Source organism: Dendronephthya gigantea, unplaced genomic scaffold (genome assembly GCF_004324835.1).
Source record: "Dendronephthya gigantea isolate DGI-Jeju-01 unplaced genomic scaffold, DenGig_1.0 000281F, whole genome shotgun sequence".
Lineage (NCBI taxonomy): Eukaryota > Metazoa > Cnidaria > Anthozoa > Malacalcyonacea > Nephtheidae > Dendronephthya > Dendronephthya gigantea.
The window spans coordinates 17,688-36,406 of NW_021163291.1; the positions used below are offsets into that span (position 1 = coordinate 17,688).

The 18,719-nt window shown below is 38.5% G+C and overlaps 3 protein-coding genes across 4 annotated transcripts; 2 read left to right on the forward strand and 1 right to left on the reverse strand.

Moving 5' to 3' along the window:
* Positions 1–348: 348 nt before the first annotated feature.
* LOC114541316 (proteasome subunit beta type-2-like) lies at positions 349–2,291 on the reverse strand. Its single transcript, XM_028561253.1, is given in 9 exon segments — positions 349–740; positions 743–758; positions 838–887; positions 1,019–1,088; positions 1,193–1,285; positions 1,358–1,392; positions 1,395–1,427; positions 1,543–1,665; positions 2,112–2,291. Coding segments are annotated over 9 exon segments (597 nt in total). The 5' UTR covers positions 2,203–2,291; the 3' UTR covers positions 349–654.
* Positions 2,292–2,345: 54 nt separating this feature from the next.
* On the forward strand, positions 2,346–8,453 carry LOC114541315 (probable DNA double-strand break repair Rad50 ATPase). Of its 2 annotated transcripts, none has more exons than XM_028561251.1 (14): positions 2,346–3,125; positions 3,859–4,237; positions 4,441–4,686; positions 4,758–4,985; positions 5,151–5,292; positions 5,405–5,709; positions 5,790–5,952; positions 6,054–6,191; positions 6,263–6,498; positions 6,593–6,752; positions 6,899–7,128; positions 7,376–7,576; positions 7,740–7,820; positions 8,056–8,453. In XM_028561251.1, exons 1-14 carry the CDS (start codon positions 2,836–2,838, stop codon positions 8,194–8,196), a joined length of 2,940 nt encoding a protein of 979 aa, XP_028417052.1. In that variant the 5' UTR covers positions 2,346–2,835; the 3' UTR covers positions 8,197–8,453. The 2 variants fall into 2 exon arrangements, with proteins under 2 accessions (XP_028417052.1, XP_028417053.1); XM_028561252.1 differs by having other exon boundaries at positions 3,862–4,237.
* Positions 8,454–8,730: 277 nt separating this feature from the next.
* On the forward strand, positions 8,731–12,828 carry LOC114541333. The gene is made up of 15 exons (XM_028561269.1): positions 8,731–8,941; positions 9,110–9,149; positions 9,337–9,408; positions 9,527–9,635; positions 9,708–9,771; positions 9,953–10,046; positions 10,211–10,267; positions 10,339–10,381; positions 10,464–10,537; positions 10,631–11,004; positions 11,093–11,263; positions 11,414–11,847; positions 11,957–12,138; positions 12,253–12,482; positions 12,600–12,828. The coding sequence occupies exons 1-15, from the start codon at positions 8,799–8,801 to the stop codon at positions 12,826–12,828; spliced, it is 2,316 nt and encodes a 771-aa protein (XP_028417070.1). The 5' UTR covers positions 8,731–8,798.
* The last annotated feature ends 5,891 nt before the right edge of the window (positions 12,829–18,719 follow it).

Below are 18,719 nucleotides of genomic sequence, written 5' to 3' on the forward strand. Positions count from 1 at the left end.
AGTCTAGGTCTAGCCTTGCTTTGAACTATATTTTCGTACTAGATTTCAACCCAATTCAGCGTAGTCTTAATCAAATAATCATGATTGTATTTCCTTGAAAGGAGGCTCCCTAAAATCCAGTTGTCAATGTCTGTGTGTGTTCAGGCTCTAGGATTGATCTAGCCCAGCATTAGCCGTAGTGTAAAGTACGGCTTATGGTCCCCTCTTTAAATCATTATACCAGATGATTTAATTAATGAAATGCAGAAATTCTTTTGAATACATCCTGACTGCAATTTTTTATAACATGTGGGCGAAGTATAAGAAGAAAATGGGTGTTATAAGTGCCAAATTAAAAAAAATACATCACACGCTAATACTTTTGATTTTATTTGTCATACAAATATGCTAACCAGTAACCATGCAACTGAAGTAGCTCTACTCAGCAATATGTGCACACAGTGTCGTTTTCAATCGTTTTAAACTATTTGAACTCTTATCCTTCATCACAGTCCAACATTAAAGACATACATTATTGTTTTTATCCATTTTGTTTTGTAAGAACACAAATTCGAATCAGAAATAGAAAGGAAACAGCATAGTGTGTACATATTCTCAGCTACAGTTATCATAAATCCGTCAGAGTGGTGAAGAACGTTTGCATCAATATTTCTATTACAATGGATCAACAGTTGATGGTTTTTCAAGATCATGAATGCCATCTCCGTCAACGTAGCGAATTATAAAACTTGGCATGTTATAAGGAATCTTTTTTGGATCTAAATGGTGTAAAAAACAAGGTTTTCAATTACTTAACATGTGTTTGGCATAAACAGACAAACAAACAATCTCTCATACCTCTGCAATGCACTTTTTAATGACATTTTGAGCTTCTTCAATCGACATATCTTCAATAAAAAGATTAATTAAGTATCAAATAAGTAAACAACTATAATAGATGAAATTTTTAAATAACTGTTTGGTAGTGTAAATACTTCATTTAAACGAAGAAATACTCAGTTTGCATGTACATAGATACCTTTCTTATAATATCTGTCTAAAATTCCCATGATGAAAAATGCCCCATAACCATGAGCAGCAAATGGTACCTGATTGAAAATAACAAATTAGCATGAAGACTAGTCAGCGGTGCTTTGCAGCCCATCACCAGTAAATCCCCTAAAGTTCATGTAATTTCCTGGCTTTCACCTACTTTTTGTTGCGATGCCAAATAATCCATGAAATATAATTCAGGTCCTGAATGCTTGTCATAACCAGCCAACAGTAAGTTTACTTGATACGGAGTCTAAGATAAGAATGACTTTAGTGATTATCTTCTTATGATGAAAATCACGTAACTAAACGCAATATATTGTACCATGCTACGGAGGTAATCTGCAAGCTCTTTTCTGTGAAATTAGCTGCTGCATGTGGTGATAATTCATATCCTAAATCAGAGAGAAATAACACTTGTTGCTTTGTAAACTAGATGGGTTAGAACTGTGACTACCACAAATTAAAAACTGGTCATGGGACAACCAAATTAATCCAACCAAGGCTTACCATTCCTCATCTTATACAGTTGAATTTTCTTCTTCATGTGCTCTGCAAACTGTACTGTATCACCTGATTCTCCAGTTACCAACATCACCAACTGATCACTTAGTTTAAACATCTTATCATAATCTAAAAGGGTTGACAATTCAAACATGCTGTAAAGATCAGTTCACACAATCCAATTTTGTTGGATCCAATAAACTTTTGATGGATGTTTTATAGTCTGTTAATGTGTAATATATACGGGCAGCAAATCAACTGCAAGCCAATGCCGTACTGCTCTATTAATACCAGACTACATTCCATACGTCAGAAGTGAATTGGACCCAACTGACCAACGAAATTGAATGGTGTGAACAAACCTTAAAAAGATGTGGGCACAATAACGCATGCAATACTAACATGCTATTTTAACAACGTTAACAACCATATATATTAATTTACAAAATATAGCTGAGTAATAGTGTTATGTCATGAGGCAGAACAATTTGTGAAAGAATATGATTTGCATACGCGTGCACACCCATTTGACACGAGAAAAGGACAACAGGTGATGATGTCTGAGTTATACTTACCATCTTTCATACGAACAATACTTCGTCCTTGATTACAATCGCTTGCAATCATCACAAAATCTTTTCCTTGAACTCCGAGTAGAAACTCCATTTTGAAATTATCTCACAACCGAGCATGCGGTCTTTGAGCCAGCGCCGCAGAACACCTGCCGTCCGGGGGGGGGAGAGCTTTGCTTCTGAGAAGTCAAGTTACTTTATATTACAAAAACATCGATATTTTCTGCAACTAAATAAAAGTGTTTGGTATGAAAAAGATTCATTTTATCATGCTGAATAATGTTTTCAGATTTCCCATCCACCGTGCACAAAACTCTGTGCAGACTGTAGGGTATTACGTTGCATCATTTTTGGTACTGAGATTCAATCTATATAATCCAAAGACCATTAATAGCTCTTCTGCAAAAGCAAAACTTATTTTGTTAAGGGAAAAGCTCGGAGAAAACTAAAATATTCGTACTTTTAGTGGTTTTAAAATAAACTTCATAGAAATGCTGCCTGAATTTTGGGTGAGCCTGCACGCCCGCAATTTAAAGTTGACTTTACCTTCGTGATCAAAGTGTAAACAAACGTGAATCCATGGAGTTGAAACGAAGCTAAAAACAAATAATTTCAGAGTCATTTATCAAACAACGGCGGGCTAAGCGCATTCGTTTATCCGCGGATAGAAACGTACGTCTGAGAAAGTTTTTTCTCGCAAAAACGCGAAATATACAGGTGGCCGAAAATGGGAGTACAACATTTAGAGATGCGAAGAATGATCGATTCTGCCTTGGGACATCCCGAGAAAGGAATTGTCAATTTAAACATTCTCCACTCACTTCTTCACGAAATACTTAATCATCTGGACAAAAAGACATCGAATAACGACGCTGCAGGTTCTGGAAAAGACGAAATCGATTTTTTATCGGAAAGGAAACCGTATCAATCGGACGCAAATATAGACCCCGCGAAGAACGGTGAAGAGACCTCAAACGGGAGTATTGGGATGACAGGAAGCAAAGAAAATCTTTCGAGGTAATGGTACAGTTGTATGATTTATTAAAGAAATATCGTTAGTGCATGGTTACAGGTTTAAGGTATTTGTAGCGCTGCGATGTAAAAATGCGCGCCTAAATGTAGATGAATATAAACAACGATAAAGTTAATTGAATCCTAATTGCGTATTACTATCTACACTCTAATTGTCAGAGTATTTCTTATCATTTTGTTTTGGTAAAAGTTGAGATATTTCGCAGTGTTGGGGGTGGCTGGAAAAAGCTTTAAATAAAACCCCTTAGTGTCTTAACGACATTAAATATTTACAACTAAGTACTGCCATTTGCATTAGTTTAAAACTTCTTTCCTCAAACGGCTTATTTACGAATAATTAGGTTTATTAAGCGATGTCTTTTGCAATTTTAAGTGCCATCTTTATTGACTTGTGGCTTAAGTTTGGATATTTCGGCGTGCTGAAGGATTTGCAACACAAAAGATAGTGCATTCTGTAATAAATTTTTAATGATATGTTTTATTAAGCATGCATGGTTTAATAATCGTTGTTTATGCCAGGTGAAATTGAACCATCTGTAAGCTATTGTGTCTGCAATAACCAGACAGTCACATGCAATCACAGTGCAACATGTTTTTGTTGTATTCTGTTGTCTGTACTGTTTTTACATTCCTCTACGCATGACACTTTAATAATTTAGTTATAGCTGTTAATATCATGCACAAGATGTTATATATAACCCCCTTTTAATCCACACAGCAGTGAATCATTGAATGAGTTTGAAGCAAGACTGGCCTCCATTGAAGCAAAGCTTAGTACCTTAGAAAATCTGTCAGTAGACAAATCCTTTCTTGCGCAAAGTGCAAACTCAGATGATAGCCATACTACAGCTCAGGATAAAAAAGAAAATGCATTAGCTATGATGTGGAAATACATGAAAATACAGAAAAGAGTTCAAGCGACTGAAGAAGCAGTTGAGAAAGTCATGAACATTCTGAATGATGTGATTGAGGATGTTGGGCAACTAAAGAATGTTAAGTCCAATCTTGAGGAGTTACGCAAGGAACAAATGAAAATGTCAGGAGCGTTCGACACTTTAAAAAGTGGTGGAGAGTTGACATCAAATTCAAAAAGGAAGGTTGGTGAACTGTATTCTTAGGAATACTTTCCAGTCCATTATCATCACGATAACATATAATCAAGCCTTAATTAGATCTTAATTAATGCCACCCAAGGAGCACTAAAATGATGGTTTGCAAGGTCACCATAAATCCGTCCAATTTTCAACATAGATACACGAGATATCACTTGTGTAATTTCATCTCTCAATCTTTTCAAAAGTTGGATCATTCGGACGAGGTTGCATTCAAGAGTGATCTTGCACCGTTTGTCACATGGACAGCTCTGGAACAAGCTTTGAACAAAAGAGAAGTTGAAGCAAAAGGGGTTGTAACAGCAGATGATGGTGGAGAAGAACATGTGATGCTGGAGAGACCAGACACTGAACCCGTAACACCGAGTTCACGCGATGTTCCTGTGGATCATGAACCCCCGACGACTGCAATGAGTCCAAAGGAGGATACCAAGGTAAAGACGGTGAATCAGGCAAACAAGAATCTTCCAAAAATATCTGACAGGTAAATAATTTCTTGTCTTAGCATACAGGTGAAAACCCCGATGAATCAAAGCCGTTCGTTGCAAAAGAGGCACCGTTGTCGTCGAAAGAAAACAGTCTTAGTGAAATATCCTTAAATCTTGATGAGAATATGATCTCGCAGGAAGAAACCAAGGACGCTATCACAACTGATAAACCTTCACCGGAATTGCTGAACCAGTTAAACAGGATTGGTGAACTGCCGAAACAGTACGATGATGTAGCCGTCCAGGTCAGCTTCATCTTTTGAAATGTGTTTTGTAAAAGAACATTTTGTCCCTTGTATAGTCTAAGAAGTTTACGGCGACTTATTTTAAGTGGCCGGCTATTTTTGCTGCCCAGAGACGCTTTTAACTTACTCAGTAAATCCAACAATGGACTTAATATTTCATTATAGGTATCCATGATGTCTGAATTACAAACAAAGCTTGCTAGTGATGTGCATAAAGTTGAAGTAGATATTCTGCCAAGAAAAGTCGACAAGGAAGACCTACAGTTACCCGAAAATCTGGTCGAGCAAATTAGCATGCTAAAACAAGGTTGGTTTTATCTCGACGTCGCATGAAAGCCCATGCAGAAACGTAGTAGTCAAACGATTAGAAATCAACTTTTCAAAAGGATCACAAAAGCATGAATTCGCTTCTATTTCAGGTCTTGATATGTTAAACACAAACCAAGATCTGAAGATGTTGGCAACTATCAAAGAAACTTCAATAAAAAATAAAGAAAACATCGACAACATAAGAGGTGAACTGTCAATGCTCTCGCAGCATCTCAAAAGACTTGACCAGCTCCGTGAAGTTAAGCCACAGGAAGATAACGTTCCCAGCTATGATCGGGAGGTATTGAATTCTGTCCGGGAGAAGTTGAACAGCGTTGAACAAGACCAAGAGAAAATGGTTTTGAAGAGTAAAGAAGATATTGATAAGATTCTCGAGAATTTAGATGAAAAACAAGTACGTTGTTTGAGCGTGTACTGAGTTAATTGATATCAAAATTATGAGTTTTATGATGCAGTTGTCAATCGTTTTTACAGCGAACAATTGATGGTTTATTCCAATATGTTGAGCGACTACAAGAGAGGAAAGCAGATCGTGAAAACGTGGCCAACGAGATGGACATCAAAGCTGACAAGCACGCTTTGGAAGGCAAAGTCAACCAAAGCACTTTTGATGAAACTTTCCAAATGTTCGATAGAGGTACGTTGAGAGCTGAGAAGCAAGATTATCGAGTGACGATGTGATAAACCGCAAGTGTTGAATGATTTACGAGATGATTGACCATAGATTTTCTTCACCAGGTTTACAGGAAGCGTTGCAAAAGATGGAAGATTATATGAACGAAGAAATGGCGCTCAAAGACACTCTTTCGAGGATTTCGCGGGAGATGGAAGGAAAGATCGACAATGATTCTCTACAAATGATGAAAAATTACTTTGGTAGGTCTTCTAAAAGCATCAGTATGTGCCGAAGCTTGGAAAGAATACGAAAATCTCATTTTTCTTTTCAGAGAAACAAATCAAAGATGTTCAGGATTCACGTGATAAGATTGTGCGCGAAACACGCGTGGACGCAACCGCAAATGCTGCCGGAGTCCGCCGTAAACTTCCGATTCATTATCATTGCATCTCATGCAACAGGCCGGTGGAGTTGGCGGTTCGTGATTCGGAACCAACTTTACCTGAGAGCGAGAGTTTGCCTCTTAGAAGAATGAAAATTCCTTTTACCTCGTACGACGTAGAACAGGTATGAAGAATGTCAACGTGCAAGCCGATTAGCATCTCGTGATAATTACATGTATAATTTGCCAAACAAGAATACAATATATATGATATTTTAGTTACGTCAAAAGTCAATGAAGAATGGTCAAAATGCAGAGGAAAGCACCGCAGCTATACGAGATCTTGTATCAGGAAGACCTTGTGGTGGTAGTCATACTCTCATCAACTCCCACCTCAGAAAGTCCACGAAAGTTCATCAGTATAATCAAGCTATGTCAGGTACATGAGTTATATATACCATACAGTTCTTACAGTACTATACCCATGCCACTGTATACTGTCTCATGCCCGACTATCGCCTAGCATACCACATAACACCATAGTGTTTTCTAGACTCACTAAATTAATTTATCATCTTACCGCAGTTCGAGAAGATTCACGCTATGTTCCAAAACTTGTGCGTGAAGTCTCCGTACTTGACTTTTTGCGTGGTTCTGATGGTCATTATTACAAAGGACGTTCAAAACAGCTGCTGCCTGCAATCCCGAGACGTGCTAAGTATCCTAGTAACGCTGACGTGAGCCCGGACACGGGCTCATATGTAGCCAGCGGCCCGTTACAAGACGAGCCATCTCAAACAACTGACAGAGAGAAGGTACATGCTGTACTGCTGAACATTGACTTTAGTAAATCGTCGAAAAAATACTTGAATGATCTTGCACTTGAATTAGATCAAACTTCCGGATAATTCCTTCCCTCAATGGGTAAAAGGCTGACTAGAAACCCAAAGATATACTGTACACAATTCATTGTATATATTTACATCACCGAACAACGATTCCCAGCTTGTCGTACTCTTCATACAAACATATTCTATTTCTTTATTTGACTGAATTTCATAGACAGGAACACATTATTTTGAACGTACGCCGTCACCCCCCGTTCAGGACAATCTGTCGTCATCCTATCCTGAAATATCGGATCCAAAGTCCACTCATATCCAGGGTCAACGTTACAGCTCGGACGACATCAACTTGCCCTCAAATACTGCGCTTAACAGAGAGTCGTTGAAGATATTTCGTCGAAAACGTGGACAAGAAAAGGTACGGAAAAAGCGAAGTAAATCCGCTTTGTTTTGAATGGAAAAAAGTGTTTATTGAGTCGCTATGTTAGGGCATGAGTGACGTAGGTTTCTCGAGAACGCAAGTAGGGAAAACAGAATTAGATTATCTGGATTAAGAGTTAAACCAAAATGCATGTTTACAGGATTCGAGACGAGAGCGTTGCTGGGATGGTCAGTTGACAAAAGAAGAAGGCACTGAATCAAACGAGTCAACGAGTCCAAAGGTAGAATATTATTGTAAAGTTGGATTTTGTCTCTCTAAAGGTGTACAAAATGATGCAGAAATACGCCATTAAATATCGCGTCCTCTGAATTGGATTAAAGTTGGTTGGGTAATTTAAGTGTGGATTGGGATCGGGATTATGGATCTGGATTATGGATCTGGAATACTTTGATTCACAGTAGAGCGATGAAAGGATCTCACTTGATTGTTCAACGATTTCTTTCGTATCATTTTAGAGTATGAAAAGAACAACACCGCTTGGAGAAGAACAGCCTCGAATATCTTCGCCTGCAGGATCACCTCAAAAACCGCAAGGCATACACAACGATACAACAGGGGATATATCTAGGGTAAAAGACAGTGACAAGGAGCATTAAGCGACGTCTGTTTTAAGCTGACTGCGTCACGCTGCTGTGCCTGACGACAGTAGAAAATAAACGCAAAAAAAGTGGTTTATTTAAGTTATTTAAGGTTGTAACATGGCTACCCTGTATTTCAGGCAGTTTCTGTGTTGTCAACGACAGTGTAAATATAAAAGTATTAAACATCTTCATAGTTCAAGCGATAACATTTGCCAAAAGTTGTGAGACTGTAGCATTGAACTAAAATAGATATATAGTTCAATGGACTGTTAACAAACAAGTTGTATATTATAGATGTTTGTTAATATATTCAAAGTATTTATCAGCATTCCGCATCTTGAATCGTGGTTTTTATGTTTAACTGCTAGAAATCAAAGTGTCCCTTAAGGACCGGCAAACAGAAATAGAAAAAAGAAAGTGAATATGGTGTAATAATAGGATGGGAAACGGGTGACGGGAGTTCTGAATTTGTGCTTGTATCCGCCTGTATGCAGGTTTAATCACCTGAGCTTCGTTGCTATGCAACAACTCTAAAAACAATATGGCGGCCTTATTTGTCAACATTTTGCGATAATTCGAATATTTTTATGGAAAATTACATTTAAAACCATCCAATAATGCCGATAAATCGTGTACCAGTTGTCCACAAGTTTGGAATCATTTCTCAAACGCAAAGAGTGGATTTAGAGAAGCGGATTGCAAAGAAAGCCTACATCGAAACACGACGAAAGTTCGAAGCTCAGCAACGTCCGGAACAGAAGTACTATCATTTTATACCTTTAAGATGTTATGCTTGTATTTTCGTTTATTGAGCATTGAGATGCAAGCCACTATAATATTCGAGAAGATGGGATACTCACAGAGCTCCTTACTGCTTTTATCTTTAGCTTTGTCACGATTAGAAACTTCTTTCTTTATTTTTTACCAGACCTCTTCCATTCGAGGTGACGGAAGAGTTTGTCTACAAGGTAGGAGTTAAAAAACATGCGTATCATACAATGTGGTGTCAGATCTCGTTCCATATATGCGCGAGTTTGTCCATACTTGCATGATGAGTTCAAATCAGCCAAAACTGTATATCCATCTGGACTATGCAGTGACGTATTGTATAGCATGAGCAGTAATAATTCCTCTATGCTGCTGTTTTGGATTTAGTTTAATGACAGTAATCAAGAGGAGAGAGAAAAGCTCGAGGATACAGCTATGAAAATGCTAAAACGATTGCAGGTAGTTTATAGTAAATATCGCTGGTTTACGGCCGGTGCGATGAAACGTTGTCCTATGGAAATATGACGTACTGAGCCAAATCCTTCACATCTGAAAGTGAACAATTCTCATTCTCTAGAGATTGGCTGGCCTTAGACAAGCTGGCGAAGCTGATCACGTTGATCTTCCAAGAGCCTGGGTTGATTTGGCATTGCTTTCGCAATGTCGCAGCTCCAAACTAGAGGAAGGTCTGCATTTCTGTGTTGTAAAAGCATCACGACGTAAAACAGCAATCTCTGACTTCTAACTCTTTCCTTTAGCGTGTATAGAAAGTCTTATAGCTTCGCTTGATCAGGCCGTAATGAACGAGGAACAGATTTTGAGGTGAATAAGGTTGCGTTAATTTGATTCAGGCATGTAAGTTTTCAAATCCATTGCCATCCAGATAACGCAAGTGCTCATGTTAACTGTACGGCGGTGGAATCATGGAATGCACGTATAATAACATAGCAATAATAAATTTTAACTTCTGATCTCTCTGTCTTTTCTGCATTTTATTGAACAGTTTATTTTACCTCGCTAAAAGTGGCGTGCATTGGCTAAAGAAGAATACAGGAAATTCATCCGTATTACGAAGCAACGAAATTTTACTTCTCAAGGTAGTCAATCATAAAATACACCCGTGACTATTCTTAAGTTATATTCACCTCCACTTTATTATGTTATTTCGCTCTCAACTTGATCAACTGCAAACCTTCCTAAGCTCAAGAGAGAGCGTGCAATCAAATTCAATTTTCCTACTGATACATATTTCAAATTCCAGATGACTAGATTGGTATTCATCCGACTCTACTGTCACTATCTCCTGGATCAGTTACAGGTGAAACTCTTGATTGTCAATTTAAGAAACACCAAAATTTCTGTAGTTTTTAATGTGTTTTCTATTTACAGGGATACGAAGATCAACAAACGTCTCTGGCACAATATTTAAGAGGTAGATCGATTACAAAATATTTGTGAAAAAATCACGTTATTTAAGAATGCACTAAGCTTGTATACAATTCTCTGATTCTCAGGTTTCTCGGAAAAAGCTTTAGCGTTTGACCAGTTTCCAGGAGCATATCTTTCAGTTCGCATAATTGACGAGGCCGTAAGTTAATTAATTTGGAAGCTTTGTATTTATGTGACATAATTTGTCCTTCAACACGATTTAAAAGTAAAACAATTAAACAATTTTCCCCAGGGTCGTATCATATGCAGTATGATCAAAAATTCTAAGAAAGAGGGTTTATCTCAAGACGAATCAAGGATTGATCCGGCTCGGAAAGGAGACCCACAAGACGCGACGATGAAAATGAATGATAGTAGTCAAATGAACAGAGAGAGCATGACTAAAACAAAGTTTGATAAAGTTTCTAATCACGGTGTTTCTGCAGAAGAACCAGTTTCTGTAGCGGAAGATCTGAAAGATGATGAAACTGACTATGATAAAGGCATCTCTATTTTTCTTCAGTGCACTCTTAATGTTTGGCACGTTGTCAATCATGATGTCAGTTCACTTAGTGAGGTTTTGTGCGACTTACTTGAGAGTGCCACGCGATTACTTCAGGAAGAATGGTTAGTTTTACTCAGCAATGTCGTTTAGACAAGCATTCATCACAAGATGATCCTAATATATACCTAAATCCACTTTATTAAAATCTAGGTTGGAAGTAGTCTTGGCATTTTATTTTCTCGCGGACGCCAGTTGTAAAAACGTGCGTGTTCTGAAAGCCTTCCAATGCCTCATGTCACAGGAATTCTCACCGGTGATAATACCGTTTGAAAAAGCCCCTCATTTATGTGAAACCTGTTACTCCAGTTTACCCACCAGTCCGTAAGTAATCACTCGACTGTTTGCATGCTATAAACGGAAGTGTAAAAATTTGCAGCTTCTGATATTGCTCTCGTTTGGCTGTGGAATGAAATGGACGAGACAGCTCTCAACCCTTTTAACTTTATCAATCAAAGCTTTTCTCCATTGTAGAGATAAAAAGGCACGTAATTCAACTGCATTTCGGGATAGTCTTCTAAGGAATGAACGCGTGTCAGATGAAGAACAAAACACAAGATCGAGTTTGGTGGAAACCTTGCAAGAATTTGTTGGTTTAGATTTAACTCAGGAACAGTTTACGACAGAAAACATTGAGTCATATAAAACTCACGACTCGGCACTTTACAGCAGGCATCGGGGAAGTGCTGGCAAAGATATTCCTGTTTCCTCTTTCACAATGGCTACCCGACCAAAAAGACGTCATGGCTGGCCTTGGGAACTGGTTTACACATTTTGTGAATGTCTGACAACAGTTTGTTTGAACGGAAAATGCGCAGAAGTACAGAAAATCTCGATTGTAGGCACAGAGGAGAGAAATAGACGTGAAGTGAAACCAAACTGCGGCTTGATTGGATTTCTACAATATGGTAAGTGACTTTGGGAAGGTTTCCCGGTTTCCCAATGAACACAAACCACACACATTTTGACCCAAACTCATGGCTTAAGAGGAAAATAAATATATTTTTATCATTTTAGATGACAACAAGGAGAGCTGGAAAGTCCGTTACGGGGCCGTGAAGAGCCTGGTACAGATATGTCGTTACTATAGAAATGACGCCACTAAGGATGGCGTGACCAACGCTGCTTGGTCTTCACTAATGCAACGTCAAACTACTGAGAGCGAACTGCGTGTTCTTGAGGCAATGAAAATAGCAAAGGTAATGTATGTTGCCTTCCGACACGTATGAAACTGGGCTGTTCTGTTGCCACTGTTGTGTTTTTGGACATGACAAATCAAGAATATAAAATTTACCAGCATATGTTGACTACAGGCTGAAACGGAGCTTGCAAGAAAGTTTACCAAAGATGACATACCTTCATCACTGTGGACCACCCGACTTGCATCAGCTTTAACACAGATCCCTCAATATCAAGTTATTCCCGCTCAAACACATACACCACACGTTCATCCGACACGCTCGCAGCAACGTCGAACTGAGACAACAAGCAGAAAGATCCAACCACCAGGTCATCCTGAGGGACATAAAAAACCGACATTGAGGTAACGAAAAATGAAAATCTTTAAGTGTGCATCATATGCCAACATTGAAAGGCTATTGTATAGCAGAAACAGTGAAAAGTGAAACACTATGTGTTATATTTTCTCCATTTTTTATAGGCAAGACATAAATCTTTCGAACGCCTGTTTTGAGCCCAGAGCAGATTACAACACCCGGCAGAATCTTGAACTACGAGCGGTGATCGAGGAACAATGGAAAAAGAAACTTCTGGAAGATATAGAGAATGAAACTAAAACAAATATTGAACAGTTAGATAAAGAACGAGAACAAGAACTCGAATCAAAACGAACTAAAAACCAAGAAAAAATAGGGATTACAAATAAATAAACTGAATATAAAATCAATCTATCTCTCTTTTGTCTATGGTATATTGTCGAAGACCATGCATATGTCAATGCGTGCTGCTACTCGTGCCCTCTCCTACTCAACGCCCCCCCTGACTACTCACCCCCCCCCCCGCTGACTGTTTGAAAACTCGCAGGGAATGCCAGGTGATTTATCCAGACTGTTGATCGACAGTTCTCGGGCTGAAGGCACTAACGAGAATGCAGAGTTGACTGTCTGAATGTCTTTGTTGCTGTTTTACTGCTGTAAGGTTGATGAAAATGCTGATAATAAATGTTTGATGTTTATGAATGGTCTCTGCTATTGTTTCTTTCAGAGATTCAGCGATGCAGAGACTGGGGAGAGTATTCAGGGGTAATTAAGGTGGTTTTTAGTTGTTATAATTTTTTTTTCGAACCATATCCGGTCCATACATGTTTAATACCAGTATTTGTTTTGTTTGTAAAAGAAAAATTTGGAAAGCACGCCAAAAAAAAAAGTTGGAAAGAACGTAAAAACACGCAAAAGAGATCATCCAGCTCTATGCCACAATCTAACCGGTGATATTACAACCAGCTGCGATATACCAGCATAGATTACAACTACGAAAGGTGCAAGGACAGTTGCTATAGGAAGAACTCCCCCCCATAACTCACATCTTAACGGCCGCCTAAGGGGGAGATGCACTACGGCCCCCAGACCATGATGTATGTGCACCTAACCGTTACGTCTCAGTGAGAAACAGAGTGGGCTGTATGCCACACGCCTAGCGCGTCATAGACGAATCAGCTACAGTGGCAAGCCTTGAGAGCGAAGATAAATTTAACGTATTTAAGCTTTTCCTGGTCTCGGGAGGCGGTCTCTAACAAGTATATGTATAGAAAACGACTAATAATGCACATGCTTGGAAATGTCAAGATTTAAACGCCTGAACGTTTTTGAAGTGATTTTAGCGAGAAATTTGATATTCTTTTAGAAATTTTAGTGTTTTCCGGCGGACTCAACCATGGTCGAATACGTCATTTTCCGGCGAACTCGACCATGGTCGATTAACTTTCGAATGAAATAATTAGTTGGTTGTTTTTGTTTTACAAAATATTTAATGAAATATTCATCGTTTCCGAAGAAAAACAATAATTGTTTAGAAATTGCTAGTGCTTCGTTGTTCTCATTCCAAGGAGAACAAAGCAAAAACATGGGATTATTAGGAGGACTAACACTGTGAAGATCACTCGACCATGGTCGAATACGCCATTTTCCGGCGAACTCAACCATGGTCGAATACGCCATTTTCCGACGAACTCGACCATGGTTGAATTACTTGAATACGCTATTTTCCGGCGGACTCGACCATGGTCGAAAAAGACGTTTTCGGGCGGACTTGACCAAAAACGCCGGAAAACAGCGTACAGGCACTAACGAAAAGGCACTAACGAGAAGGCACTAACGAAAAGGCACTAACGAGAATGCAGAGTTGACTATCTGAATGTCTTTTTTGCTGTTTTACTGCTTCAAGGTTCATGAAAATGCTGATAATAAATGTTTGATGTTTATGAATGATCTCTGCTATTGTTTCTTTCAGAGATTCAGCGATGCAGAGACTGTGGAGAGTATTCAGGGGTAATTAAGGTGGTTTTTAGTCGTTATAATTTTTTTTTCGAACCATATCCGGTTCATATATGTTTAATACCAGTATTTGTTTTGTTTGTAAAAGAAAAATTTGGAAAGCACGGCAAAAAAAAAAGTTGGAAAGAACGTAAAAACACGCAAAAGAGATCATCCAGCTCTATGCCACAATCTAACCGGTGATATTACAACCAGCTGCGATATACCAGCATAGATTACAACTACGAAAGGTGCAAGGACAGTTGCTATAGGAAGAACTCCCCCCCATAACTCACATCTTAACGGCCGTCTAAGGGGGAGATGCACTACGGCCCCCAGACCATGATGTATGTGCACCTAACCGTTACGTCTCAGTGAGAAACAGAGTGGGCTGTATGCCACACGCCTAGCGTCATAGACGAATCAGCTACAGTGGCAAGCCTTGAGAGCGAAGATAAATTTAACGTATTTAAGCTTTTCCTGGTCTCGGGAGGCGGTCCCTAACAAGTAAATGCATAGAAAACGACTAATAAAGCACACGCTTGGAAATGACAAGATTTAAACGCCTAAACGTTTTTTAAGTGTTTTTAGCGAGAAATTTTAGTGTTTTGATATTCTTTTAGGGTTTTGAAACAATCCCTGTCTCAGTCACAGTTGATATAATTTGTGCATCTAAAATAAATACGAGTAAGTTTCTGACGAATTATAGTCATGTCCACACATACATTTAATTAACAACAAGTTTAGTACAAACTAAGTCATCAATAATGATCGTCTTCTTACAACCAACTGATTAACAAACTGGAGATGTCCAAATTCATTTGAGTCGATGACTGAAATCACACGTCATTAAATTTAAGTGTGATAAATATTAACTGTAGCATGATTGGTTGTGGAGCCAGTGCACTTGCAAACAAACCGTAACGTGACGGAACACACAGGAACATGGAGAGTAAATTCGTCATAATCATGATGACTCATTTCTTGCCAAACCGCCTTGCCTCCAACGCCAACCCCCAGCTTATTCTTCCCTGAGGTCGGATTGCTGAAAGCAAACGTAATGGTTGTACCATTGATGTCATAACTGGTGTAGCCACTGCAGCCAGCCAGGGAGTTGTCTCTTTCGTAACTTAAGATATCCATATGTCTGCCATCTGCTACATTCTGAGGCCATTTATACGTGTCTGCTAAGCGACCACTATCAAACCAATCACCCTTAAATTTCATTGCAAAACCAGACTGATTTTCAACAGTCAACCGCACAGTATGTTGCTTTACCATTATAAAAACCCGAGCTTTTTATTTTTCGCAGCAAAGTGAAGCAATTTTATTATAAAACTGATATTTCAATAAACAAAGCCAGCTTCGAATTTGTTTGTGTGGACTTTAGAAGTCACTCGAGTCAGTCAACCGTAAGCCTCGTGTTACACGTTTCTCGGTAAAACCGGATGTGAACTACAATTAGCATTAGGAGAATTTCAGAGACGAGTCTGCTACTCTGCTTAGTAGCTAGTACACAGTGAACTGTACTAATGTGAGCATCTCTTGCAGACAATATAAGCAGACAATATAAGCTGAATCTATAAAACCTTGGGAAAACCCAATGTAATCTAAATTTAAAGTTTGGCCAAGGTTTACAGCATGTCAGAATTGCTCATTTTTACAGGCGATGTTTTGCTTGTAGTAATATCCCCACATATGTTTGCATTCTTCTAAACAGTGGCAGTCTGTGGCACCATTCAGAACTGCCCTCGGTTTCGTAAACAGTTCATGGTTATCGACAACTGAACCTCGCATCATTGAATCATACTCAAAGAAGCTCGCAAATATTGCTTTTAAGATCATGCATTATAAGTGCACAAACAACGATAATTTACATAACCACAACAGGTACCATAGGCATAGCTATATCTGCCAGCCTGTAGTGTCAAAGTAGCATTCATGAAACACCAGTCTGTCAAGCGCTATTAACAAGACTGCAGTTTAAAACAATAATTTTAAAACTAATTTTTGTTTCAATTGCAATATAGTTTGAGCCTTGAGGGGAAACAGGACAACAAGGTTTTTGTCGTACTGCATCAATGGTTTTACTGGAGATCGCGATATTTGGAGCACTTACTTCTGTGTATGTTGCCGTGCAAGCGTACTTCTGTCGACAACCAGAGATACCAAACGGAGTTCAGAATATCTTCCACGAAGACGGGGAGGAGGCATGGCAATACGCCATGTACAACAAATACACAATCTGGTGAATAACTTCACGAACTAGAATACGTTTTTGCTTTGGCTCCCTGAGAGTTTGGGGAGCTTTAATTACTCCTTTAGAATTGGGATTAAATAAACCACCCGTCTGTTTTCAGACGCTTTAAGAGCTGAGTTCAGTATTTGAATATTTGAACACAGAGAAAAGTTGTGAAACATTTTCGTGTGCAATGATATAGTTGCTAATCATAGTTCAATAATTATAATATTATGTAGTTCAGTTCTTATAATAATATTATCATATTCGTGTATAATGATTTATACTATCTATGCAAAGTGCACATCTTCAGTACAATGGCTATTGTGAGTATTGTCGGTGATCATTGATGAATAACGTGTGCTTTGTTATTTTGAATAGCTTTGAATAAATTTTCTTCGTCATTTAAAATAACAAATGAATAATACATCGCGGATGTCGGAACCAGGCTTAAGATCTACTTGTCAGTGATGTGTAAGTTTGTACAGGGGAGATTTTTCAGTGTTATAGTTGCCATGAGAACACTTCGAAAGGATCTTTCCAGGAATGTCTTCCTGTGTAGATATTCTCGTATTCTCATTCAGGAATTACGGGATGTCGGACTTTGCATTGAGACTCATTGCACAGTCCGACATTCGAAAGTCCTCTAATTTCACCGTCACTTCTTCATTTTTATGGCGAGTTGCGGCCAAAAAGCTCAGAGCGAAATACCCTATTGGTAAAACTGTATATGATAGGATTTATGGCAGAATTAGCGAGGATCAGCGAGACAGCAATGATTTCATACTCTGGATAATTTAAAGCCTTAAAACCATGTGCGATTGCTCGGATCCACAGAGGAGTGTAGCAAGCGTATAAACTTATCATAACACAGAAGAACATCTTAGCCACTTTCTTCTGCACGCCATGGTGCCACATTCTGTGATTGACCGCGGCGGTGCCGACTCTCTTTCTTATTTTACGTAGCTCATAATAGATCGCGATCCAACTGCAGATGATAGCACAGGCCACGCCGAAGCCAACAAATGCGCGAATCATTATAATGTATTTGCCAAAAACACCTGGAAACGTACATTAATGATTAACATGACAATAATGATCATCGTTTTAGTTTTATGCAGTAGACTCAAACGACACCGGCTCAGTATATTAAGATACTTATGGTCTGAGATTCGCGGTCTACTGATCATTCCTGACTTCCTGTCGTGTCCAAATAATCACGATAACTCTAAAGGCTAGTTTCCATTCAGGAAAAATCTCCTTTGGATCGGAACGGACAGGAAAATTTCCTTTGTCGGTAAGTTCTCAGGCGTCGTTTACACAAAGGAAACTTTCCTGTCCTGTCCGATCCAAAGGAGAATTTTCCTGAATGGAAACTAACCTTAACTGAACATAAATTGGACCCCAAGAATGAATTTAATGATGCAAGATACAGAATGTAGACTGATACTTTTCTCTCTCGATGAATCCTAAAATTACCATATGATCTGAATAGCACAGGAGTAATTAAGCATTTAAAAAATAATCAGTGCGAATGAATTAGTTATTTGCATTATGAAATATATAAAGTAGAAATATGATACAGGCGAGGTGATACTCGATGAATAACATAATTATTTAAATCATTCAAATGCTTAATCCTAAAATTATACTTTGGCAGAAACCAGAGCTAGAGTAACTAAGAGAGAGAGCTAGAATAACTAAGAGAGAGAGCTAGAATAACTAAGAGAGAGAGCTAGAATAACTAAGAGAGAGAGCTAGAATAACTAAGAGAGAGAGCTAGAATAACTAAGAGAGAGAGCTAGAATAACTAAGAGAGAGAGCTAGAATAACTAAGAGAGAGAGCTAGAATAACTAAGAGAGAGAGCTAGAATAACTAAGAGAGAGAGCTAGAATAACTAAGAGAGAGAGCTAGAATAACTAAGAGAGAGAGCTAGAATAACTAAGAGAGAGAGCTAGAATAACTAAGAGAGAGAGCTAGAGTAAATGAGTAATTTTTATTTTCTGCGGCATGCGAACATGAATATATTAATATCCCCACCCCAAAGAA